At 44.1% G+C, this 27,375-nt stretch overlaps 1 protein-coding gene across 1 annotated transcript; it reads left to right on the plus strand.

Annotated features, from left to right (window-relative positions):
* Positions 1-4,265: 4,265 nt before the first annotated feature.
* AMMECR1L (AMMECR1 like) lies at positions 4,266-26,625 on the plus strand. Its single transcript, XM_045777702.2, has 8 exons — positions 4,266-4,554; positions 6,108-6,217; positions 14,714-15,158; positions 18,441-18,551; positions 18,862-18,976; positions 19,614-19,704; positions 21,250-21,346; positions 23,038-26,625. The coding sequence occupies exons 3-8, from the start codon at positions 14,752-14,754 to the stop codon at positions 23,147-23,149; spliced, it is 933 nt and encodes a 310-aa protein (XP_045633658.1). The 5' UTR covers positions 4,266-4,554; positions 6,108-6,217; positions 14,714-14,751; the 3' UTR covers positions 23,150-26,625.
* Positions 26,626-27,375: the final 750 nt, after the last annotated feature.

Genomic DNA, 27,375 nt, shown 5'->3' on the forward strand with positions numbered 1-27,375 from the left:
TAAATCAAAATATCGGTTAAGTTCTGAAGGGGGAGTAGTACCTGGGTGAAGGCACAAGGGAGCCTTCTGGGCTGCTTGAAATTTCTACATCTTAATTTGGCTGGTGGTTACATGGATGTATACTAATGTAAGAGTCAGCCAACCTTTGCCCTTAAGATTTGTGCATTCTAGGGGCGCCTGGGTGGCACAGTCGTTGGGCATCTGCCTTCGGCACAGGGCGTGATCCCGGCGATCTGGGATCGAGCCCCACATCAGGCTCCTCTGCTGGGACCCTGCTTCTTCCTCTCCCACTCCCCCTGCTTGTGTTCCCTCTCTCGCTGGCTGTCTCTCTCTGTCAAATAAATAAATAAAATCTTTAAAAAAAAAAGATTTGTGCATTCTAGGGGCACCCAGGGTGACTCAGTTGGTTAAGCGTCTGCCTTCAGCTCAGGTCATGATCCCAGTGTCCTGGGATCGTGCCACGTTGGACTCCCTGCTCAGCAGGGGGCCTGCTTCTCCCTCTCCTCTCTGCTCATGCTCTCTCTCACTATCTCTGTCTCTCTTTCCCAAATAAATAAAATCTTAAAAAAAAAGATTTCTTCATTCTACATGTGTATGTTATATCTCAGTAAAAAAGTAATACAAAATTCTCAGTACAGACTAGATACTAGGAGTATTTACAGAATAAACAGATGTGTGACTTGAGTTTTCCCACTTGGTTTCATTTATTCCACCAGTAACAGCTAGAAGTTTAGAAACTTCTTGATGTTTAACTGTGTACCCAAGTGACATAAACAAAGTTTTAAAATACATCTTCTCGGAGTAATATGGTTTGACTCTACCACAAACAAAACACTGTTGGTCTTGTCAGTTTGTCAAGAAATATTGTCAGAAATATTTCATACTGTCAGAAACATATATTTCGGAACCACTCAACCCATGTAGACATTGGTATACACAGGTAAAGATTGATTGATTGATTGATTGATATGAGAGAGAGCTCATGCACACAAGCAGGGGAAGGGGCAGAGGGAGAGAATCTTTAAGCAGAATCCCCACTGAACATGGAGCCCGAAACAGACACAGGGCTCGATCCCATGACCCATGAGATCAAGACCTGAGCTGAAATCAAGAGTCGGATGCTCAATCGACTGAGTCACCCCTGTGCCCCAGTAAACATTTATTTTAATCAGATTAGTATTTATCATCCCTTTTAAGTACCGAACTGGACTTATCCTGTGGAGGATACACAAGAGGCAGGCACCATCTCTAAAGATTACAGTCTCTCTGTGCCTGCTTTTTGTGGAGACCAGAGCACAGATTCAGATTCTGCATTTCCTACTAAGACAGGAACCATGTCAGTCTGGAAAGTGGAACTGGGTCACCCATCAATATCTCTTGTGAAAACTTATTTCATGACTACAGGTTGACCAATGCCTTAGTGCATCAGTGCACTGCTCATCCAAGGTGCCAATCCAAAAGAATGTCTGTTGTGCAGGTCAATTTCACATTTATCACAACATCCTAATACTAATAAGGTTCACAGTTATTGAGCATCTTTGACATGCTAATCCTATAATAGCTTCATATGTGTGAACATATTTAAATTTCATAACCCTGAGTTATTATGCTCTAGCTTGCTCTAGGCTCACAGGTATTCTGTGTCAGGGCTGGAATTTGAACACAGCCTGATTTCAGAGTGCGCTCTCTTAAACATTACCATATACAATTTTTAAATTGAGATGTAATCGACATATGACACTGTGTAAGTTTAAGGTGTACAATCTGTTGATTTGATACACTTATATACTGCAACATGATTACTACTATAGAGTTATCTAACACCTCTATCATGTCACATAATTACCATTTCTTTTTGTGGTGGGAACAATTAAGATCTAGTCTCTTACGTTCCCATATATTCTTAACCATTCAAGGCAAGAAATGATGGGAAGCTGTGCATCTGGCAGCAGATGATTTGAGCTATTTTGATAGGAGTAGTGCAGTTGTATCACAGCAGATTGGGATGACAGCTCAGGGTCATGCAGAGGGCTTGAGCTACGGTTCCCTTTCCCAATTATATTACATTCCTGCTGCTTGCTGGCTTCTTCACATATTCGGGTTACAAATAATGAGTGCATGCCTCCTATATACCAGGTTTCTCTATTTTGTGTTGGAAATGAGAAAATAAATAAGACACAGCCTCTTGTTTCTGGCATATATTGCCCTCCGTTTCTTCCTCCTGTTTATAATTTCATTCTGGAAATCTTTGCATCAATTCTAACTGTTGCTTACTGATGGGAGGTGACCTCAAACTGACTTTTTAAAAGTCCTGACTCTGCCTTTTGGCATCAGTTGACAATGGCCACAGCATCTGGATCCTGCTTCTCAGTAAAATGCCTTTTTTGACAGCTCAATTCAAGGTTTGTTTTTGTTTTAATTTGGGAGTGTTTCAAGTCTAACTTAGTTCCATCATTTACTTCCTGACAGTTTGATAACCAGGGAGCAGTAACTCCCTTATCTATGGGCTGTTTAATGACGATATAGTACCGCCCTGGGAGCAATAGACTAAGGCCCTTTCCAGATGCCATATTTTAAGACTTTCAGCTGGAAAAAACTTCACTATGTGAAATTTATTCTGATTATTTTAAGTCAGGATTTTGTCTTCTTATTTAGAAACAACAACAAAAATTGACGTCTGGCTTGCTGCCTCTTGTATTTCTGGCTGTAGGCCATATGATCATCTAATTTGCAGTTTTTCAGGCAGACAGAGGTTAGAAACAGGCAAATGTGGCCTCAACAGCAGATTAGTATGTCAAGACTGTGACAGGAATTGTGAAGACTGCTACGGAGATTGTTTTTTTAAAAAAGTTACCTCCTGTTCTACAAAGCATAGCTGTCTGTTCCTTTTACTGTTGTCCTTCACCACGTTCTCTTGGGGAGCTTAGGTCCAAGAGACACCAATCAGATACTCAGTTTCCTCAGTTTTAGTTGTCTACAGGTAATTATGCTAAAAGTCTGAAGTAGTAGATCTTATTATGCTTGAGTACATTATGCATTCTAGAGCAGAAGGTTTTTGCTGGAAAGCTTCACTGTCAGATATGATTTGCATTTTTTACTAGATACTTTTCTTTGCTCCTTGAGGACAAACATGTTAAGGATTCCTTTGTGCATAAACAGAATAGCAAAACACAAAACAGTCTATCTGTGGGCCTGAGTCTGTGTTCTAAACAAGACCAGCATTGCTTTAAAAGAGGGCATGCCTTTGCTGCAGCGTCTATACAGTTTGTGTTCGGAATGGTGAGGGGTGTGGGAGCAGGGCAGAAACAAACTTAGTGCAACGCCATCTGTAATTAAAAACAAAAATGCCAAGTCCTCAAATCAAATTAAATAGCAAGTATTGGAAATTAAAGTTATTCACACCTAAAATTCTTTTAAAAAGTTTTATACTGGTCTTTTTGAGACCCTTGCCCTCCTAGTGCTGAGGAAGGTGTGTAGTGGGCCTCCTGTCCTGTGGGTAATTGCACTGAAGTTATCTCTAGCTTGGGAATACAGGGGTTCAAGACAGAGATGGACTCCTGATACCAAAGCCTGGGTGCTGGTTGCCCTTCTCGGTACATGAGGAGGCTGGCACCGAGCCTGGAACACCTCCCGGGGGCATGGGCGGGCATGGCCATGACCAGTGGGTCGGCTTGATTTACGCGGCTCTGAGTAGCCCCTTACTGGCTGCTTTCAAAGGCTGCGGCCGGGTCCCATGAGGCAATGCGAGGCTTGGGCGCTTGGGGAGAAGGGCCGTGGGCAACTGAATGTCGGGTGCTAAGGCGGGCGAGGGCCGGGCGGCAGGGCAGGGCACCCCAGCAGGACCACGGCGCGAACAATGCTGCCCGCCCGGGCCCGCAAGAAATCTCCCGGCGCGCTCCGCGTTCGTTCGCAGAGGCCGGGCGGCCCGGCGTGCACTGCGCCGTCCGACAGTGCAGGTGGCTGAGCCGGCGGAACGTGGCGCCCAGATATGAGGCGTGCCGGCCGGCGCCTCCGGATCTACTCCGCGCCTCCCCTTTTATTCCAACTGCCTGGGACTCGGCCACACGAATGGAAAGCAGCCCTCTAAATTCAACCCCGTAGAGTCGGCGCCAGCCAATAAAGTGCGCAGGCTTAGGCCACGTGACAGTAGCGGGGCGGTGCTCTGGCGGCTCCGGGATCTCTATGGTTTTCGCGGCTCGCTAGAGGGCGTGTGGTCCACTGGAGGACTCCCTACATTCTTCCTCCATTACCTCACTGCCTCCGGTGGCTGCTGGGATACTGGAGGACTCGGGTCCCGGCTCGACTCAGTCCTCCAGCTGCCCGGGGAATACCTCTAGCAGTTCTTCCCTGCCGCCACCGCCGCCCCGCCGCTTCCTCCTCCGCCCGCCCGCCGGCCTTCTTCGCCCCGCCCCGTCCGCGCCGCGCGTCCGGCCCGCCTGCGGGCCCGCTTCTCTCGGGAGCCCCCACCCAGGCGCATGGCTCCATGAAGCAGGAGGAGAAGGCAGAGCGCGAGAGGTCCCGTCCACCCCAGCTGCGTCTGGGCCAGGAGAAAAGGTGGGAAACTCGGGCTGCGCCGCGCCCTCCTCCTCCTCCTTCCCCGCCGGGTCCGGCCTCCCTTGGGCTGCTGTCGCCGTGTCCGCCGGGCCTCCTCACCCCAGGGCGAGCGGAGGGGGTCCGGGACGGGGTCTCTGGGGTCAGCGGCAAGGGTCCCGGAGCAGCGTGGGGGAGGGGCTGCCGGGTGGCGGGGGGAAGAAGGCGGGCGGGGCCTGCGGGCCGCGTGTCCCCGCCGAGGGCTGGGGGGTCGGGAGGCATTGCTGGGGGGGGGCGGTAGGCGGACGCCCCTGCCCTGGGCCGCGAGGTGAGGTCAGGCGAGGCCAGGCGAGGCTCCAGCTCCTTTCTGCACTCCCTCCAGGAAACAGTCTCGGGTCTATGTAAAGTTTGGTGGTCTCCGGCGCCGCCTGGCGGCCCCCACCCACTGTCCCGCCGCCCCCTCCCCCGCTTGGCGTCTGGATTCCACCCCCGCGGCTCGGCCCTCGCTGCCCTACCCGTCGCTCTGGCGTCTCCCCAACTCCCCCCAGCGCCCTGTACTCTCCTTCCCCACCCCCTTTTTTCTTACCTTTCACCTTTCTCTGTGCCTGCTTTGCCCCTCCCTGCTCCGGCCTCTCCTTCCCCACTCTATCTCGTCCTTTTCTTGCCTAACTCTTTTCACGCGCACGCTTTTTCTCCTCTTCCTCTTCTCTTTTTTCCCAGCCCCACCCTCACTCTCAGCTTCCTTATCCACCCATAACCCCATTTCCATTACCTCTCCACCTTAAACTCTTTGGGTTTTATGCCTCTCTCTCCTTCCCAGGCTGTGGGTTTTGCCCTTCATTCCTTGTCCTCCTCCCTTCCCTGTCCTGATCTGAACTCCTCACTTTGCCACACTCCCTACCCTTATCCCTCTGGGCCTATCCTCTTTCACTGCCCTCTCCTTGGATAGTGTGGGTGGGGCTTGGAGTCCCCTGTTTACATCTTTGGGAATAGCTTAATTCTCTACTACTGGGGGGTGGGGAGAGTTGTTGAAGAGATTATGAAGAAATTTATGCAAAACTAATAGTAAGGATGGATGACTCTTACCAACAATTATCATCTCTACCTGGGGTGACAAGATGGCCTGTCCTCAGGACCCTGGCATGCTGTCCAGTAATTCTTCAACACCATGTTTACAGAGCATTTGGGAATATGCTTGTATTTTGAAATCAGTGGAGAGCCTTGAAATGGTATATCTTGGCCTGAGAGCAAGTTTTGATCTAAATTAGTGGTGGAGGAAGTTTTAATGTGTGTCTCATGTTCAGGTTCAATAAAACCTTTGATCCTCAGTGTCCTCCCTTCTTGGTGATGACGCCAAGGATGAGGTGATTCAGTGCATGGGACTGCCATTGCTACCTTATATTTAGATTTTGAAATGTTTTGAAGTAGGGAGAGCCTGTTCCTAGCTGTTGTTTTCTTTGTTTGTTTGTTTGTTTTTCTAGAAATTGCTCAATGGAGTTGTAATTTTTCAAAAACCATATCTCACCTCTGGACTGCCTTGATTTTGTTCATTCACTGCACCTGCATTTCTGTCTTAGGTACAGGAAGAAGGAATGGAATTGGAAGAAAGAAAGTTCATTTCAGAGACAAAATAACTCCCCTCCTCTCTTATAGCTGTTCCCCTGGCAATACAAACTATCTGCTTTCAGTGAGTATTACCTTGGACATATTTAGAATGTTTAGAATTTGTTGCTGTTATTGTTTTTAGCCCTGTGCTAGGACACTAGGATATAGGTTTACTTTTTCACTTGTATTTTTCTGCTTCCTTGAGAAGGTTGTAATATTGATGAAGTCCCTTCTACTTGCTTTCTTAAAGTAATTTAGATACATAAAGCCAAGTTTATTTTCCATATTCGGTTAGAGTGACCTAGATAGTGATGTAGTATTACACTTACCCTTTATGTTTTTAGTACAGAGGGTCTGGCTCCCGCCCTTTCCCAAATTACTCATTTTAAAGACAACCAAAGATCAAAACTCTGAGGTTAATGCAGTTCCTGATCAAGGTCAATTATTGGGTCTCTTCCTTATGGTTATAATCTTCAGAGATTTTTGGGACATTTTGCCCTAAATCTGCTATGGTGATACTATTTTCTGGAAGAATTTTTATTACAGCTGTGTCCCCTTGACTTTATTAATTGTGGTATGCTAACACTTGTAAGATAGTGTTTTTCACAATGCTTCACATCTTATTGGAACCTCACAATCCCTCTGTGAAGGAGACGGGACAAATATTTTCATTTTACAAATGAAAGAACTAAGACCCAGAAAGATCTGGCACTTTGCCATAGATCACATAGAAAAGGGAGGGGAATCTAAAAACAAAACTTTTGACTCTTGTGTTTTTCTTAAAGCTAAGTTGAAATGAGAATATATAGTTCTGTGCATTTTCGTAAATCTGTAAATTTCTAAAGCAGTTATATAGGTAGATCTGTATTTTGCGGGGATCACTTCTCAGCCTAAGATCGAGTGTATTTTGCAGGGAAATTTCTCAAACAGCGAGTGTTTGGATATGTGTATGTGTGTATATTCAGGTTTTAAAAACATAAAAGTGATTATTTGAAATGATTACCAGAATGTTTGTGGGTTTTTTATCTATTTCTTGGAATAGTTACATAAGTAGGCCAGAATTACAGTTCAGGTGCCATTTCCCTACTCATAAAACATAATTATTAAATTGAATTTCAGTTCAACTCTCTGTCACGAAGGAAACAACAACCCATTCCCTTCTGTATAAAGCTTGATTTGAACAGGCATCTGGACACTACGTAATAACAAGATAAAAGCAGAGATTCCTTTTTTCTTTGCATCTTTCCTGCCTCCCAGATCTATCTGTTAGAAGGTCATGCTCCCTGATAAGTTGTTTTGAAGCTTATCTTCAAAAGGTGAATCTAGATTTTGTTTTTTCATCTCCAGGTTTTTCTAGATATTTAAATCTGGTTATTGTTTGAAATTTAACTACTTTGACACAGAGATTCCATTAGTACTCAATATATATCAAGATTTCTACAATAATAGCATATTTAGCAAGTTTCATCTCTTTTTAGTGTATGTCTGTAAGCTTAAGAGAGGACTGCAGTAGAATAGAAGTGTGGACAACTCAGACAGCCCAAGATTCATTCTTTATATTTTCTGGCATCTCACAGTGAACAGAACAGTGGGTGATTTATTAGAAGCCATTGTTCTGCAAAGAGGAAAAGCATCAAGGTCATTAGAGTAATAATTTCATGTTAATAATATCTTTCAGACTATAAGGTAGTTCTTAATAGAATTTTATTATGAGGGCATTTATTTCTCTAGAAATTGTAAGAATTTTAAGCTATGTTATTTTTATAATGTACCCTACCATAGTGGTAGTATTAGTAATAGCAGAGACTTTAATAAATAGTAGTTATGTGCCAAAGAATGCTAGATGCTTTTCACATCTTACTTATTGAATGGTCACAAATAATCCTCTGTGGTATTGGGAGCCTAAGTCCACAAAGATGTGACAACCTGCCTGAGTTTGCGTAGCTGGTATATGATAAGCCAGAGTTCGAATTTGAGCCCAGACTATAGTCCCAGAGCTTAAGCTATGTTCTCTGATATGGGAGCTCCTCTGTGAAGATGTCAGTGAACTTGAGGAGTGTGAAAGGGACCCTCAGCAAGGGAGGAAGGCTGTCCTGTCCAGTTAGCCAGATCCATCAGGGTGTCTTCACATCTCCCCTCAATACTGGTCTCTACACCCTTTGTAAACATCAGCAGTTCATGAGATACCATTTGTATTAACTCCTGAAATAATAAATTACTTTCCAGGCAAATAATATTCCAATGGGTAGCTCTGAAAGCCCCCCATCATTCAAAAAAAGAAGAAAAAAAAAACCTTCTCAAGTACAGTTTAGAAGCTGGGTATGGCCTGTCAAAGGAAAGCCTTGAGCCAATCTAAAGTTAAATACCACCAGGGCTAAATCCACGACTGACCAGTGACTAGTGTGTTTTAGCAAAGAAAGCAGCTTACAAGCATAAATCAAACCAAGAAGTTAATTTAAGGGATATTGTATCTAATTTTTAGATTGAATTGGCCACACTGGCTATCCATTTAGCTATGAATTAAACCATTCCTTGGTTTGTGCTGAATAGAGTTGACATTGTCAATAAGAACACATACTTGTAATTCAGTTGCCTTCAGCTTCCAACACACTCCACAGTCAGCACCTTACAGTCGAACCAAAGATCAGAAGATTAGTTTATGCCATAAGCATTCTTTTTATAAAAGTGAAATTACTAGATCTGTAGATCAGATTGTTGGTATGTATACTATATGCAGGGCACTGTGTTAGGTGTTGTGAAAGAAAAGACGAATGCCACCCAGCCTCTAAGACGAAAGGTAAAGCATTCAGCGCTGTCTGGGATTGAGATGGCATGGTACGCCACCCTGCGCAGAGCAGCACAGCACTGCTCAGCTTCCCCACAGAGGGAGGAGGAGTTGCCATCTTTTGGTGTAGACCCTAATGAAGGTCAAGACCCCTTGACTGTTGTGTGTCAGGTAAAGGGTGTGGTGACTTTTTCAACAGTAAACATGCTTTACGATACATGACACATGTTAGGTTAGGAGGTCCTGAAGGAAGAGGTAGAGCTGTGATTCCTGTTACTTCTCCAGCTTTTGTGGAAGTACAGGTATTGTCTCCATCTGGTGGAAATCCAGTTTTAACTTGTTCATTCTCATTGATTGGTCTAAAGTAGATAGGCAGTAGGAAAATGAGAGCCATGCTGCTGGCTTTTAAAGTGGCCCTCAAGAGGTACCTGGGTGGCTCAGTGGGTTAAGTGTCTGACTCTTGATTTTGGCTTAGGTCTTGATCTCGGAGTCCTGGGATGGAGCCCCACATCAGGCTCCGTGCTGAGCATGGAGTCAGCTTGTCCCTCTCCCTCTGTTCCTCTCCCTGCGTGTGTGTGTGCTCGCTTTCTCTCAAATAAATAAAATCATTTAAAAAAACGGCCCCTGGGGCACCTGGGTGGCTCAGTTGGTTAAGCACCTGCCTTCTGCCCAGGTCATGATCCTGGGGTCCTGGGATTGAACCCTGCATTGGGCTCCCTGCTTAGTAGGTAGCCTGCTTTTCCCTCTCCCTGCCGCTCCCCCTGCTTGTGTGCTCTCTCTCTGTCAAATAAATAAAATCTTAAAAAAAAAAAAAATGATCCTTGAGTTTAGCTTTGAAAGAGTTAACCAGCTGAAGGCTTGGAAGGGTCTCAGTGTGATACATGTGTTTATAAAAGTGGTTGATGAGTTCAGCGCTGTCTCTGGAATTGAGGTGACATGGTAAGCCACTGGAGCCTAGAGCAGCAGAGTGCTGCTTAGCTTCCCCACAGAGGAAGGAGGAGTTTTTATACCCGATTCCAATTATTTCAGATGAATGGAGTTCATAGTATCCATTCAGGAACTCCTATATCAAAGTACCATTATTGGTAGTTTTCATGAGGTTTGGGGGAAAGGTGAGAACAAATGCACACACAATTTTAGAAAAGGTGGAGTATGTCATTAGGAGTATTTGTTTTTAGCTGGTTAGTCTGTTGAATTGAAATGCTCTTCTGAGTCTCAGGCTGTACTCTCAGAAGCCCAGCTGTTGGAGAAACCAGTGTCTCTTTGGTCACTGGAGGGCAGTCCTGGGAGCTGAGTCAGGGACTGCTTAGCTGTGGTGAGATGGCCCACTTGGCTGGAGTAGGATTAAAAGAGTCTCAAAGAGAAAGTTGTTTTTGTTATTGTTGTTTTAAGATTTTATTTATTTATTTGTCAGAGAGAGAGAGAAAGCGCGCAAGCAAGGGGAGCAGCAGGCAGAGGGAAAAGCAGGCTCCCTGCTGAGCAAGGGGCCTGATGCTGGACTGGATCCCGGGGTCCTGGGATCATGACCTGAGCCGAAGGCAGACGGTTAGCCGACTGAGCCACCCAGGCATCCCTCAAAGAGAAAAATTTGATCAAATTGGTAGATGGGGTTGATATTCTAAGTAAGTATTTACTCCCAGCACTCTGTTTTCCTTCACATTCTTCACCTGTAAGTCACTTATTATTTGCCTTATGCCAACAGATAAGTAAAATATTGGCCCCCTTAAAAACATGTCTTCATAATAATTCAGTAGGAGGGGAGATTGAGTACGTAGGCTATAGTTGAAATAAGATTGGTCATATGTTAAAAATTATTAAAACTGGTTCTTGGGTCCATTATACTATTTAACTTTATGTTTGAAATTTTTGTAGATTTTAATTTAGGGAACAAATTTTTGAAGAAGTACCTTATAATTTTGATGCAAGAAGTCTCTAACTCCTCCTTTGGTCACTAATTGAGAACATTGATTGAATTGTTTGCATAGTGGCCTCCAGAGAAATGCTTGGGCCTAAGGAGCCACAAGGTTTGGGTTGGTTCTGTTGATTTCAGATTGTAGTTTAGGAGGGTGTGGGGAAACATGGACGGCACTGGAGGAGATAATGCTAAGTGAAATAAGTCAAGCAGAGAAAGACAACTATCATATGATTTCTCTCATCTATGGAACATAAGAACTAGGATGATCGGTAGGGGAAGAAAGGGATAAAGAAAGGGGGGGTAATCAGAAGGGGGAATGAAACATGAGAGACTATGGACTATGAGAAACAAACGAGGACTTCAGAGGGGAGGGGGGTGGGGGAATGGGATAGACCGGTGATGGGTAGTAAGGAGGGCACGTATTGCATGGTGCACTGGGTGTTATACACAACTAATGAATCATCGAGCCTTACATCAGAAACCGGGGATGTACTGTATGGTGACTAACATAATATAATAAAAAATCATTTAAAAAAAAAAAAAAAAGAAAGGGGGGGTAATCAGAAGGGGGAATGAAACATGAGAGACTATGGACTATGAGAAACAAACTGAGGGCCTCAGAGGGGAGGGGGGTGGGGGAATGGGATAGGCTGGTGATGGGTAGTAAGGAGGGCACGTATTGCATGGTGCACTGGGTGTTATATACAACTAATGAATCATCGAGCCTTACATCGGAAACCGGGGATGTACTGTATGGTGACTAACATAATAAAAAATAAAATAAAATAAAATAAAGTTCTCAGCAAAAAAAAAAAAAAAGGAGGGTGTGGGGAATTGTTAAATGTAATCACTTGGTATCTGTTGTGATCATGCCCCACTGCAGATCGGTGCTTGCATGTGGTGCATAGGCAGAATTTTCACCTGCCTTGGCATGGTTTGAAAATCCTTTCTGTTGCTCTGTTGTGGGGTGTTTGACCAGCCAGGTAGCTGATGACACCTGCTGAGGATCACCTGAGTTGCCATCTCATGACATTAACTCTTCCTTCAGGTGTTCTTTGGTATAATGAGAGTGAGGAAACATTTCTTTTTTTAACTGTTGTGTTTCATCCCTTCTCTGTGCTGCTTCGAACTTTGGGGCTTTCTGGAGACCCTGTTAAAACTCCAGCTCTCCAGAGATAGTCCTGCTGCTTCATTCAACAACATGTGTCTTAAGTCCCCTCCCACAGTTATGCACAAGGTAGAAAGTCAAGAGGCCAGTGACATCCACTGCAGACTAAATGACAGTGGCAGGGACACTGATAATTTTCAGGGTCATGGCTTGAGATGTTGGCTTTGGGCATAGGTTGCTTTTTAAGGCCATTTTATTTATTTATTTTTATTCGCTATTTTTTTATTTCTAATTTTTTTAGTAATCTCTATACCCAGCATAGGGCTTGAACTCATGACCCTGAGATCAAGAGTTCCATGCTCTTCCAACTGAGCCAGTCAGTGCCCCTCCTGTTCCATTTTTGTTGGCAAGATTCTGTGAACTAGTAGGTTAGTTTTTAGTATGTCCTTGAATGTAATTTTTTTTTTTTATCATGCCCTTAGGAAATGATTGAATCCAGTGGATATTATTGGCAGGCCTCATTCTTCTCTGTGACTTGGTGGAAGGACCCAGGCTTGAAGTCTGACAGACTGTGATCCAAATCCTAACTCTGCCACTTAGTGGCAGTCTGATTTTGGGCAAGTTATCTTATTAAGCCCAAGGTTTCTCCTCTGTAAAATGATAGTAACATCACCTGCCTTGCCGAGTGGTTTTAAGGATTCAGTGTAATGTTTAAAGCACACCTGTTCAGAGCAAACACTGATCTAAGTGTTAAGTGCCTAGCAGAGTCCTGGCCCTCCGGGATATCCATTCCAATGGGGCAGTTGAACAAGAACCCAAGTGATATGAGCAGCTAAATGCAGTGCCACCTACTACGTATCAGGCACTGTCTCAAACACTTGATGCATATTAAACTAATTTAATTCTCCTAAAACCCCGTGAGGCAAGTGGGAAGTAGTCGTGTTATTCCCATGCTGAGGAAACTGAGACATGAAGAGTTTGATCCCAGAGGAATCAGAATTTGAACAGGCCATTTGGCTCCGGAGGCAGCATTTTTAACCTCCCTCTTTCAACAGTCTAAACAATAAAGACAATGACATCCACACTCAGAAATAAACGTGTCATGGGGGGTTTTATTGTATAAGTACCTAAGGCTTTCTCAAAAAGAAGCCTGTGTCAAGCCAGACATTGAAGTGTACAACTATTATCCCTAAACTACAAGGAACTTTCATCTCAGTAAGAATTGCCCTAAATACAAAAATGTGTATTTTGTTATGGATCAGCATATATCAAGAACATAAGTAGGGGCGCCTGGGTGGCTCGGTTAAACGTCTGCCTTCAGCTCAGGTCATGATCACGGGGTCCTGGGATCCAGCCCTACATTGGGCTCCCTGCTCAGCAGAGAGCCTCCTTCTCCCTCTCCCACTCCCCCCGCGTGTGTGATGCCTCTGTCTCTCTCTCTCTTCCCCCCCTTCTCTGTCAAATCTTAAAAAAAAAAAAAAGAAAAAGAAAACCATAAATAATACTTGTGAAATTTTTGTATCTCATTCAGCCTAAAGTGACAACTTGTGTAGAAATAATGGCTTTGCAAATGGGAATGTAAATATCTAATTTGATTTAAATGTTGTAGAATTTACAACCAAAATACTGTATTATAGAGCAGTGCATAAAAAGGTAAATTATGTTTTTTTTAAAAAAGGCAGTTATGTGTTATATGTCCAAATCACAGGGAGATTTAAGTATGCTTTCCTCAAGTCAGCAGAATTTTACAAACTTTGGTATTATTGACATTGAAATAACTATTTTCCTGATTCTGTTGAATCAGAGAAAGGATCTTGGTTGTTGTTATAACTGTCCATTTTTACCTCAGGGTGTTTAAGAAAAAAAATTCAGTAAAAAAAATTCCTTCCTTCCATTCACATCATCAGATGGGACGTTCTGGTTTCCTGGCCCATCCTCTGCCACATGTCGTTAAGCTGAGTGGCTTTGCATGCCTCTGCCTCGCTGTGACAGGGCAGAAATGGCTACCTCACAAAAGGCCTGTGAAGCTTGGGTCATTTATGTGATAAAGGTTCCTACTAGGTTGTAGCTTTTTTTTGAATTGGGGTTTTGAAATGATAGAGAGATGTGTAGAAATTGGAGTTGCGAGTTCAGAGAACCAAAGAAAATGAGCAAGGCATTGGAGAATGAGAGCTGTGAGGACAGAAAAGTGGGAGCCTTGTGTTGGAAGGTGTGCTCTTTTCAGAATGGCAGCTAACTGCTTTTCATATTCACTCAGGTCTAGGGCTGAAATCACACAGATTTAGGTTAGTGATGAGTAAAATGCTGAAAGGGTGTGGTTAACGAGGAAAAGCATGAAGTTTCCTCTGGGGCTCTTTAAAAATAGGGTGGTCTAATTTGGAGGCCCTGAAAGGTAGAGAATGCAATGACGAAGAGTCTGACAGGTCCAGTGCGTCTTGCAATGTCCTCATGCATCTCCACAATGGCTGCCACCCACCCTTCCTTCTGCCGTAGGGAGTCCTGGGCAAGAGGGGCTGCTTGTGGCCAGCCTCTGTCTGGGATGATCAGAAGGCTTTATGGAAAAGGAAAAACAGCTCTTCTTTAGAAAAAGGTTAGGAGTGCCCAGGCTGGAGCTCAGGGTCTCTTCCAGTCAGGCTGGTCTGCAGCCTTTTGTGACCTGGATAAGAAAGAGAATTTGATGACTCTCCACGTAGACTCTTTCTTTTTGATTTTTATTTTCTCCTTTAACTAACCTTTTGAATTGATGCTTAACTGTTCTGTTTTTGCTCAGGGTTCTGCAGCATTCCAGTCCTCGAGCACTGAATCAGGATGGGAAAAAGACGTTGTGTTCCTCCACTTGAGCCCAAGTTGGCAGCAGGCTGTTGTGGGGTCAAGAAGCCCAAGTTATCTGGAAGTGGAACGCACAGTCACGGGAACCAGTCCACAACTGTCCCCGGCTCTAGTTCAGGACCTCTTCAAAACCACCAGCATGTGGATGGCAGCAGTGGTCGGGAGAATGTGTCGGACTTAACTCTGGGACCTGGAAATTCTCCCATTACACGAATGAATCCCGCATCGGGAGCGCTGAGCCCTCTTCCCCGGCCCAATGGAACTGCTAACACCGCCAAGAATCTGGTGGTGACTGCAGAGATGTGCTGCTACTGCTTTGACGTCCTCTACTGTCACCTCTATGGCTTCCCACAGCCACGACTTCCTAGATTCACCAATGACCCCTAGTGAGTAAATCAGTCAGGTGCAGGGGACAGTAAGAAAGGCATGATGACATCTTTCTTGGGTTATTCTCTTGAGGGAGTCTGACACTTAAAGAATCTTTAGCATCATTCGGGCAGAGAGTAATGGGGATAGGATGATGAGAAATGTCCAGACAATACCTAGAACAATATCTGGATTCAGTAACAGAAGAAGTCTAGGTTGGAGGCGGTCTGGGCTTGTTTTTAAGGTAATGTTGTAGAAATTAGGATTTTCTTCTTGGTTCTTCTTTTGGTAGGTTTATATTGTGGCGGGTAGGTGATTTAAGCTCTTGAGTGGTGAGGCCGCACATCATACCATTGTGGACCCAGGTGTTGAAGTCCAAGTGAATTGGAAGTGTCTGAGGGCCAGGCTGGAGAGTAGGAGCGCATTTAGTGGGAGCCGTGATGCTGTTAATAAGGGTCCCCTCACTTTGTTAATCAGTAATCCCGTGGTAATCCCACGTGGCTGCTCGCACCCCACCAAACACGTCAGAATCTGCTTTACTGCTTTTAGTTCAAGACTCTGATTTGTCCCAAACTCTCTCAAGGTGCCAAGGACTTAAACAAGGAGTACGTATAAAGTGAAGTAATCCATGCAGTGTTTTCTTTTTCCTCAGAATTGGAAGCAGCTCTTGAGCTGGCCTGTGTTTTTCTTTTCTCTTCTTTTTTCTTTCCTTTCCTTTTTTTTTTTCTTTCTTTCTTTCCTTCCTCCCACCCTCCCTCCCTCCCTCCCCCCCTCCTCCCCTCCTCCTTCCCTGCCTGCCTTCCTTCCTTCCCCCTTTCTTCCTTCCTGCTGGCTTTTTTTCCCCTTTCTTTTCTTAATTTAAATTTTATTATTTTTTATTTTTTTAATAATAATTTTTTATTATGTTAGTCACCATACAGTACATCCCTAGTTTTTGATGTAAAGTTCCACGATTCATTAGTTGCGTATAACGCCCAGTGCGCCATGCAATACGTGCCCTCCTTACTACCCATCACCAGCCTATCCCATTCCCCCACCCTTAATTTAAATTTTAGATAGTTAACATACAGTGCAATGTTGGTTTCTGGAGTAGAATTCAGTGATTTCATCACTTACATACAACCCCGGTGCTCATCATAACAAGTGCCCTCCTTTTTTTTTTTTTTTTTTTTTTAATTTATTTACTTATTGTAGAGAGAGCATGCGAGCAGGGGGAGAGGGAGAGGGAGAAGGAGAATCTCAAGCAGACTCCCCACTGAGCACAAAGTCTGACTCAGGGCTCAGTCTCACAACCCTGAGATCATGACCTGAGCCAAAACCAAGAGTCCAGTGCTTAGCCAGCTGAGCCACCCAGGTGCCCCACAAGTGTCCTCCTTAATACCCATCACCCATGGGGCTCCTGGGTGGCTCAGTCTGTTAAGTGTTTGCCTTTGGCTTGGGTCATGATCCCAGAGTCCTGGGATCAAGCCCTGCGTCGGGCTTCCTGCTCAGTAGGGAGCCAGCTTCTCCCTCTCCCTCTGCCACTCTCCCTGTTTATGCTCACTTTTTCTCTCTAATAAAAAAATAAATAAATCTCTATCACCCATTTAACCCATTCTCCCACCCACCTCACTCCATCAACCTTTAGTTCTCTATCGTTAAGAGTCTCTTAAAGCTTGTTCCCTTTCTCCTTTTTTCTTTTCCCCCTTCCACACTTTTTCTTAAATTCCATATATGAGTGAAATCATAATGGTATTTGTCTTTTTCTGACTTATTTCACTTAGCATAATACACTGTAGCTCCACCCACCTTGTTACAAATGGCAAGATTTCACTGTGCATAATATATACCACATCTTCTTTATCCATTCATTAGTCAGTGGACATTGGGCTCTCTCCATAGTTTGGCTATTGTTGATAAATTTTTTTTTTTTTTTCGAGATTTTATTTTTAAGTAATCTCCATATGGAACTTGGGGCTGGAGCTCACAACCCTGAGATCACGTTCCACTGACCCATCCAGACAGGCACCCCTGAACCGGCTTTAAAAGAGCACTGAAGAGATGCTTTTAGGTCATTCATTGAACTAAGATCATTCATTCTTCAACTGTTAATGCCATATTGGAACAATGTGTAGCCTCACTGGTCAGGGAGTGAAGAGGATATGAAAAAAAGTCTTCACTTATGGGAGACTTACCAAGTTGGCAGATCGCACACACAAAACTAAATAATGTGTGTGGGACCCTGTCTGGGCCGAAGTAGAGGGGAAGTTACCCCTGTGTGATTGTGTTAGAGGAGAAACCATGTAGAGAAATGTGCTAACTTTTTAGGGAAGTATTGCCATCGGATACCATGGTGAGAAAATCCCTGGCTGAACAGGTAGAGATTCTAAGGCTTGATCCTAATGGGATCAAGTGTGTCCCCTGTAAGAAAGGGCTGTGGATTTGGAAGAGTGGGTGGTGGCTGCAGTGTTACAGGGAATGGGCTGTCGTATTCAGGGGCTTATATTTCCATTCTGCCGACTGGAATTCTTGAGGGGTTTTGGGACAGTAACTTTGGTGCTGTTCAGGTGTTTACTGGAAGGAAAAGATAGGCGGCAGATTGCTTTATAACACTGATCAAAGTAGACAGCTTTAGAAATTTAAGTTACTTTTTAGAAGTATTTTGCTCAACCTAAGAAGTAAAGGCATAGGAGTATAGAGGAAATACCAGGATGAAGGAACAGCTCTGTAACCTGTTTATAAAAAAATTCTGTTATCACCAGTCTGACGTAGCCTAACGATGCATGGCTTTAGCCTAGAAGTAGAAAGTGGCAACTTCTAATAACAAGCTTTCTTGTGGAGACATGGTTTTTCTTTTCCCGAACATTTATGAGCAGGACGAGGGACAGAGATAATTACAGGAACAATGGGGGGTTGCAGGGAATGGGGAGAGGTACGCAGGCCCAGTGTCGTCATGAAGGATGTAACTGGGGAACGTGGACACTCCTAAAAATAAAGAAAAGGAGAAAGACTTGGAAAATTAGAAGAAGTTGAGTGCTGGGCAGAGGGGAAGGAAAGTAGCACAAACATGTCACAGTGAATTAAAAAGGATCACAGGAAGGGCTGCACAGAGCTCTGTTCTTCACACTGTCTTATTGCCCTCTCCTCTCTCTCTCCATCCAGAGACTGCACAATTCCCAGAAAGGCAGAGTCCTTCAGATAGCCACAATTCAGAAAACAGTCCTTTTGGGGAATATCAGAAATGAATGGGGCAAAAGCAAAGGTTTTGTTCTTATGCATGATTAATTTGGGGCTGGAGAATGTTTTTTGTTTTGCTTTTGTAGTCCGCTCTTTGTGACTTGGAAGACAGGGCGGGACAAGCGGCTTCGTGGCTGCATTGGGACCTTCTCAGCCATGAATCTTCATTCAGGACTCAGGGAATACACGTTAACCAGGTAATGACACCAGACATAAGCTCTGTAGATAAATTGACTAGAATTGAAACAACTGCCTGACTTTATTTCTTCTAAGTGGTAAAGTTTGAGTGTTCTCTTGTTGGTAATCAGGGAGTATGGGGACTTGAATCTGGTGAGTCACTTACCAGTTCAAGTATAGACAGTTAATAGCATCAAGTTATTTTTAGCATATTAGTACTGATGGATAATCAATATCCGCTGCATAGCTCAGGATTCATAAATATTCGGGCACATAATGTTGGCTCCCAGCTCCAGAGCAGCCTCACTTATGTTTTCTGTCCCCCTCCAGTGCACTTAAGGACAGCCGATTTCCCCCCCTGACCCGAGAGGAGCTGCCTAAACTTTTCTGCTCTGTCTCCCTCCTTACTAACTTTGAGGATGCCAGTGATTACCTGGACTGGGAGGTGAGAACAGCCGCATTTGGAACTCTGCATCTCTCGTTGCATTTGGGTTCGGGTTAGTACATGGTAATGTATCTCCTTCATTGAGTGAGGGTATAAGAATGTGAAAGCTGAGTTTGGAAGCAATTGGGGGCCACATAGGTGATAGGAAAGGTGCTGTGATCTTAGAAGTAGGAAGAAATGTGAAGTGTTTCTTCTTTTCCTGTGTCTTCCCAGTCCACTTTTGTTCCATCTAATAGGATGTGATACTGGGGATAAAGAGAGCATTCCAGATCCCTCTTGGTAAGCCCTTGAGTAAAAGCTGTTGTGAGGAGTCATGAGCCTAGATCAAAACCCTGTGGTATGTTTAATGGAGTAGATTAAAGGTGGGATATTTAAGATTTTTGGATGAGCTAGTGACAATTTATTTCTACCATCCTCATACTCGGAGAGGTGGCTACTTGTAGGCTCACTGCTTCCCTCAAGCTGAAGTTACTCTGACTTCTATACCTGAGGCAAAGAGTTGGTCATGAAAAAGCAGCAGGTTCTCCTTTTCTCAGACTTGGATCGAGCTGGTCAGGGGGCAGTGTCAAGTAAATGTGGGTGCCTGAAGTTCCAGTAGAGTAAGTAAATGCTCTTTATTTGGTTATTTCTCCTGTAGGTAGGGGTCCATGGGATTCGAATTGAATTCATCAATGAAAAAGGCGTCAAACGTACAGCCACGTATTTACCTGAGGTTGCTAAGGAACAAGGTGAGTTTGACAAATGGAGTTTCAGTGAAGGATACTATTCACAGTGTCACCATTTAAAGGCAGGAAAGTGACGTGTATTGTCTTTCAGCCCAACTTCAACAAAGACCGAGTGCCTTTCTTCCTCTTAGTGTCTATCAAAGTCTTATAGATGAGAAATAAACTCCAAAAAAAATGCAGGAGCTGGAGAAGAAAAGGGGTAAAGACTTCCCATACTCACCCCTGTGTTTCACTTCCTCTCAGTGAAAAGTTTTATTCCTTGGCCCCCAAAACTAGTGGTAATTGTAGCAAAATTCCAGCAATCACCTGGACCATATTGTGGAGTCCATTGTAAAGGGAAGTTGCCCATATCGGTGGGTTTTGAACTTTTGATCATTAATTATTAAATAGTGTTATAGTTGGAAAAAGGCAAAACATAATCTTCTGGGTTTTTTTGGTTTTTTTTGGTTTTTTTAAGAACTCAGTAGGTAATAAGTTCTTATAATGGGACAATAAAGGTAGGAGGTGGGTTGGGTAGGTTTTCTCTTTAAAAGAATATTTGGAAGGATGCCTTTCAGTGTTGCTTGTATGTTCTGTGATATGTAACCCAGTTTTCTTTTTCTCTCTTCTCTTCATCCCTCCCACCCTCCCTCCCTTCTTTCTTGTCTGTTTTTGAAAATAACATGTAAAACACACAGTATTTATTGGGTGTGAACCTGGAATAAAGAGAAATACCCAGTTCAATGTGTCAATGAACTAATTATGTGGAGAGTGATTGCCTTATTGGGTTCCATCATGGTTGTGTTGAAACTTTCTCAAAAGCAGTGTGGATGTGGCATAAAAAGGAAGCCTTTTAGCCACTTTGAGGCCATAAGTCTAACATTTTTGTACAGGAAGGGATACCATAAATATTTCCTAATAGTGAGATGTGGCGATAACAGATAATCAGATTACTTGTGCCATTTGAAAATTGGTTGGCAAAATTTTAAAATTGGGGGTAATTTAGGGGTTTCTCTTTGGTTTTCAGTTTTTATGTGTTTGGTTTTATCTGTTAAAAATGTGCAGGAGCAACACAGCGATATATGTGAACAACTTTCCTGTCCTTCATGAAGGATTGGCTTCCTTCCTGCTATCAGTTCTCTGTAATAGAGAACAGGACTCCTAGAAATCATCAGTAAAGGAAGGCCACACAAAGGAATACGGGCTGCAGAATTTGAGTTCTCTCCTCTCACAGAACAGCCTTGGTTGCCAGCACTAGGCCAGCAGGCCAGTCTTAGGTTGAGACATGTTTGGTCCCAGATAATTATACTGGGATCACATCTGACAGGAAAGACACAGGAGCAGAGGGCCTGGGGAGAGCCGTTATGGTGTATGCCGGGTTATCATCTCATGTCTTTGATTCTACTTGGATGTCAGTGAGGCAGACGGGGCTCTAGGGATGTGGGGCCAGTGTCCAGGGCTCCCTTTGACCCTAGCAGACCTGGCTGCTTCTCTTTTCTTGCCGTGTGGGAACATACCCTATTCTTGTGTCATTGTGCACTGATCTCAGTGTGCCTCTCTTCTCCTCAGACTGGGATCAGATCCAGACTATAGACTCCTTGCTCAGGAAAGGTGGCTTTAAGGCTCCAATTACCAGTGAATTCAGAAAAACGATCAAACTTACCAGGTAACCCACTGTCTCATTTTCCTTGTCATTTTAATTTAGCTCGGGTTGGATGGAGGATACTTTTGATGGAAAGGGCTAGAAAAAATTTTCTCTGCTAATGTCCCTAAACTAAAGAGGTATGGGTCAGGTTTAAGCTGGGAGGAAGCAGTGGCAGCAAAGGCAAAGACTTCCCAGCGTCCTGGGCATCTCTGCAGCTGAGTCGATGGCAGAGCCGGAGCAGAGTTTAGGCCACGATCAGGTGGTGGATGTCTTCACCAGACCCACTGCTTGGGAGGCTTAAGGGAGCAGACTGAGGTCAGGAATGAAGGCTGTCAGCGCAGAGGTCCAGGGTCGCTTGAAGTCACATGCAGTCAGGTGGCAGGGGATACAGGTGTCATGTTAATAGAATAGTGAGACAGTGCTTTTCACAGAGTTACAAGGAAACTCCCCTCTCGTTGGGGGAGTCTGCCTTGTGTAGTAGAATGCACACGGACTTGGAGTCTGAATCCCAGCTCCACCACTGCCTAACTATGGGACCTGGCCCAGTTACTTACTCTGCCTCTCTGAGGGGGAGGGGGACTTTTCCTGTATGTAAGAAGTGAATGATAATGCCTTGGGGTTGTTTTAGAGTGTGGTAAGGTAACGTATGAAGATTTCTAGCCCAGGGCCAGGCAATAATTATAGGTGGTCAGTAGATGTCAGTTCTCTTGCCATCCCTACTGAAATCGGAAACACTGAGAGGTTTAGCTTCTGTGGGCTTCTGTGGGCCTCTGTTGGCCCTCTCATCTGTAAAATACTGAATAATCATATACTAACCTCACAGGTCTATTTGGAAGATAACCCAGTGTTTTTGAAATGCTTTGGATTCCAAAAAAAAGAAAAAAAAACTTCAAATACAAAGCATTATTATTATTATTATTATTATAATTTATTTGAACAGCCATTTCCCTGTCAAAATTCAGGAATAATCACCTTGCAGTGGAGGAGTGATTACAGTGGGAAAGAGATGGCTCTGGGTAAGGATTGTCACACCCAGCTCCTGTGGTCTGTAGTAGGCTCCATAGGTTTGTAACACCCCATGCTTCGCATCCTGACTCATGGCTCTTTCCAGAGCAAAACCAAAGTGCTATGAATTCTGTTCTGATGACCCTGTGATATGATATGGCATATTCATCTGGGAATTGAGACCCGTCCTATATAGCCTCAGGATCCTTTAACCTGCTTCATCAGAATTTGACCCAGAATTAGGTATCTGTGCCCCTTTTAGTTATAAATAACTTGTTTGTTGCTTTTCTGCAAATTGAGGTTGCATTTCTGTCAAATTTATCACATTTTATGCAGTAGATATGCAGTTTGCACTGGGCATTGGTATAGCCATCTTCCAGTCTGCCACCCGTGTGATTTGACCTTGACATTCTTCATCCAGACCCCAGTAGCAGATTGCTTAAGAGCAGCCTGATAGTGTTTAAAGGTGGGATGTGCAGAAAATACATTCTCAGGGGTGAATTGTGATTGTGCTTTTTCATCTTGTTCATTTGTAATAACAACATTGTTTTCTCGTGCTGTCTTTCATTTTCTGTAAGTAAGATTGCTCTTGGTCTTCCATTTTATTCTTTCAAAATGTGGAATAAGCTTTTGGTTTTCTCTGCTGAGTGACTTTACAGAACGAAGAGTTTGAGGTTCCTAATACCCTTTCCTGTTTCCTTATACAGGTACCGAAGTGAGAAGGTGACAATCAGTTATGCAGAGTATATTGCTTCTCGACAGCACTGTTTCCAGAATGGCACTCTTCATGCCCCGCCCCTCTACAATCATTACTCCTGACACACGGCTGCATGACCAGTCCCACCCCCCTGTGGCCACCAATGGCTATGACATCATTGGAGCAGATGCCTCCTCTTCCTGGTCCAGTTACTTCTATTACTGCACCATTTTATGATGCTAGCTTCCGTTGCCAAGTCTGCCTCCAGCTGACTGAGGGGGGGGTGGGGTTATACTGAATGAAACAGAACTTGAGGGGCCCAAGCCTTATCTCAGCCTTTCCTCAATATGGGGTTCCGTTGGATTGGGGCTCCTCCATGACTAGTGAGAATTACCGTGTGGGTTCAGAAGACCCTTGGCATGCAGGTGTCGCTGCTGATTTGCTGCCTCTGTGTTGGCCACACAGTGGAAGCCGGAATTGATGGTCCATGAAGGCTTACCCCACACACACCCCTACAGCCTCCCCAGATCAAGTAGGTGTATTCCCCTGGCAGTCTGGGCAACGGAGACCAACAAGAAACATTTTTAGGTTGTTTTAAATTCCTTTTTTAAACTTCCAGTTTATTGCGTACCAAGAGTTGATCACAACCTCCATGCTTCATAAGGACGCCATGTTAGGGGTGAACGTGGGCACCATGAGTCCTCTGAGGCTCCTGGACAGACACCCACATCAAGATCGGAAGCCCTTTGGATGGCGTTGCAGATCTCATTGCTCAATTAGCCTCGAAGGTTTTAATTCTCATCCCACTCTCAGTTGGATTTTCTGGCACTCTTCCTGCATTGAGTCTCCTGGTATTGAACAGAGCTCTGTGGTGTAGCCTGCTGAGGACTGGACTGGGATGCCCATGGGAGGTCCCGAAATCATCGCTGCACGAAGTGAAAAAGGAGAGACCTCTTCCTTACCACCTGGCTACCTCACTCCTCTACTGGTAGCAGTGCCTATAGCTGGATCTAGGTTCTCAGAAGGCATAAGTGTTCCAGCAAGCACTTGGGTTGGGCTTTAGAAGGACACATTGTCATGGGAGAAAATCCAGGGTCTCCAAGCTGTTTTTCTTTTCAGGCAGACATCCCGAGGGACCTTTAAGCAGAGGAGTTCCTTTGTCTAGCTTGCCTGGAGAAGTGGGAAGACTGTTGCTGTTTCAGTCCTTTCCAGGACTTTAGAACAAAGCTGTGTAATTAAACAAGATGAATCTTTATCTTCACCCCACCGTGGCAAAGTTCCAAATAGCTCATTTTATTCTAGGTCATTCAGACTTTGATGTGGCATATTTCCCTTCCCCATTGTTGCTGATTCCAAATAGCTGTCAGCAAGTTTCTCCTCCCTCTTGCCTATTCTTCCCTCATTTGGTGGCAGAGTTCATAGAAGCTGGGGACTTGGAAGATGCTCTGGAAACATTGTCACAGAGGCACTGCTGAAAGGATTCACAGGAAGAGGTGGCCAGTTGGAAGGACGGACCCGGAGGGTGATACACTGGTTTCCAACAACATGGTTAGAGAACTCTTGAAGTGGATTTGGTGTCAATCCGGTGAACACCATTGTTTTAATTTATTTTTTAAATTTTATGTGGTGATGGTGTGGCTTTCCAAAATGGGCAAATATCCAAATCAAAAGAAATTTTGAGTTTTCTTCTGCCAGGAATGGGGAAGGGGGAGCAGGGACATAATCCAAGAAACGACACACATGCCATTCTAGGCATTGCTGTCTCATTTCTTGGAAGAAATGGATGAGGGTGAGCAGATTTGCTTGGCACCGTCCTCTGCTGTTCATGAGGATACGGAATGTGCAAGGGAAGTGGGCTGATCTCAGGATGCCCAGGTCAGGCCCCACCACCCTATCTTAACTCTTGTGCTGCGTTCTCGCATCCTGCCACTTTTCCCTTGTAAGGTTGATGAAAAAAAAGCTTTTGAAGATGAAGGGATTGTTTCATGATTTCCTGCTGCTGAGAATAATAAATGTCTTGTTAACAAACAAATGTGACGATAGTTACTCTTAGGTGCCATGGATTGATGTCGGGGTGGTCAGCTCCGGACTAAACCACCCGCCTCCAATTTGTACAACAGTATTGATACATAGGGCTACACTCACTACTGTTCAAGTGTTCTGTGTTAAAAGTTGAGTTTAATTTCTAAAGATTAAAAAAAGCAAAAAAATTGGTGCTAAACTTTCACCCCTGAGCACGCTCAGTGAGACTGGTCATGCAAGCATTTACTACAGTGCCATGCTCTTCAAGCCTATTTCGTCTTGTAGAAATGTTGCCCTATTTGTCTTCCCCGATGTATAGTATGTTTTTTATTTTATTTTATTGAGGGTGGGGTAGGATACCTGCCATTTATGAAAATGAACAGAAAATTTAAAAACCCACGAAATGGGGAAAAAAAATCAGTGCACAAGAATTGGGCTGATTAAGCCCAGCACCACACTGAAGTGGGCTCAGTGGGTTTTGGAGTGAAGAAGCCTTACTCCCTGCACATTCCCTCATGCTCCCATACAAGTCCAGCAGTGGAGATGCTCAAGTCCCTCTGGCCTTGTCAGGGGGAGTCAGGAGTCGACCAAGGAAAAACTATTCGGCCCCATAAGGAATGCCACTGTCAGTGTCTGTCCTGAATGGGGCCTAGTCAGGAAGCAGTCTGGAAGTGTACAGTCATGGTCACCTCACGAAGATGTGTGGCAGGTGGCTCTCAGGAAAAATATTAAGTCTGGATCATCCACGTGGCAGCTTTGCATAGGGAGATGACGGCTCCGAACTGGAACTGAACTGCCTTCCACATGCTTGACCAAAGCCGTGATGAGGGTGGCCAGTACATGTGGTGTGAGTGGCAGGTCTAAAAAGAAGGGACTGTTTTCTGCTTGGTGTTGACTTTGTCCTTGGGCTGCTCAAGCTGAACAGTAGGTGACTGCTGTTAAGGAACCAGCCCATGTTGGCTGGTTCAGTTCGGAGTGCGTTTCATCCCTAGCTGTGAGTGCCTTTTGGTCTGGAAAGTTGGCTTGTCTCATAATACCCACAGCTAGGACATTCTCTCTGTAATTATGAATCGTCCTTGTTTTACGTTAACTAAAAGAGAATGTCTTTGATCACTAGAATTTGTCGGTGTTGGATTGTTTCCACTGTGAGGTTCTTAAACTTTTTCGCTTCATAATATTAAAGCAATTCATGTTAGAGACCCTTTCAACATGAAAGGTTTGTAGTTGAGACATTACGTATATTTTATTGTTTATAATAAAAATCATCTATACAGAAGTCCTGGGTGTTAATTTTAATATTTGCACAAGACCTGTTTTCCATGATACGTTAACACCTACACTTTCACTAACTGTTGATGCTATTTTCTATTGAGATTCTGGAGCCTAGGGAGTTATGTGTTTGTTTTGTTTATTTTCATTCTTACTTCCCTGAAGCAAGAGACTTTGTATGGCCTTCAGTGCAAAGACTTCAGACCAATTCTTTGTATTACACTTGGTTGCCTCTTGGCTATATAACTTCTGAGTGCAAATCATTGAACTCTTTAACGAAGTATTGTAGAGAATAAATCATAATGGGTAAAAATTGTCTTTGTCCTGCCTTTTTTTTTTTTTTTGAATAATGGTAACAACTTTTTTTTTTTTAGTTTATTTCCATAATCTTTCCACCCAACAAGGGGCTTGAACTCACAACCCCAAGACCCGAGAGTCTGACACTCCTCCAGCTGAGCCAGCCAGGCGCCCCTCACAATCATTTTTTTTTTAAGCTCTTATCTATTTGGGAGAGCGTGCACGCGCACAAGTGGGGGGGGGCAGGGAAGCAGGCTAGATCCCAGGACCTGGGGATCGTGACCTGAACCGTAGGCAGGTGCTTAATCGACTGAGCCACCCGGGCACCCCAATCCTTTTACTTTTGAAGACAGCCATCCAGATGGTGTTTTTAGTCAGCCTGTGTGTTTTGCATGGTGTTCATGATCCTCAACATATTTTTTTATTTGCACTTCTATGTTTTTGTGTGGTTCATAGCAATGCTACCGGCTTTTTAGAGCCGAATTTCGAGGTTCATATACTCTTTAAAATTTGGGTCTCTCTGTAAAGAAGGTTCATAGTTTTCATTAGATTTCCCTTAGAAACTGAATTTATCCAAAGAGCTAAAAGCAACTGGGCAGGGGGAAATGCTCAAATTTAAGATCTCATCTGGGGACTAATTAATCCAAGCAAAGACCCTGGGACATATTGGTGTGGTCTAATCTTAAAGGGAAACATTTTGGAGGGCCCTGAAAGGATGAGAAGTGTTTGAAGAAAAGGGCCCAGAATAATTTTTCAAACG

Source organism: Ursus americanus, chromosome 1 (genome assembly GCF_024610735.1).
Source record: "Ursus americanus isolate L20-20 chromosome 1, mUrsAme1.1.p, whole genome shotgun sequence".
In the NCBI taxonomy this organism is placed as follows: Eukaryota; Metazoa; Chordata; class Mammalia; order Carnivora; family Ursidae; genus Ursus; species Ursus americanus.

What these genes read in the sequence shown, in the direction of transcription:
- AMMECR1L (XM_045777702.2), top strand. Translation starts at nt 14,752, where the DNA reads ATGGGAAAAAGACGTTGTGTTCCTCCACTTGAGCCCAAGTTGGCAGCA. An exon ending in GTGATTACCTGGACTGGGAG is followed by an intron (nt 18,977 to 19,613) that starts GTGAGAACAGCC and finishes TTTCTCCTGTAG; the next exon opens with GTAGGGGTCCATGGGATTCG. An exon ending in AAAACGATCAAACTTACCAG is followed by an intron (nt 21,347 to 23,037) that starts GTAACCCACTGT and finishes TTCCTTATACAG; the next exon opens with GTACCGAAGTGAGAAGGTGA.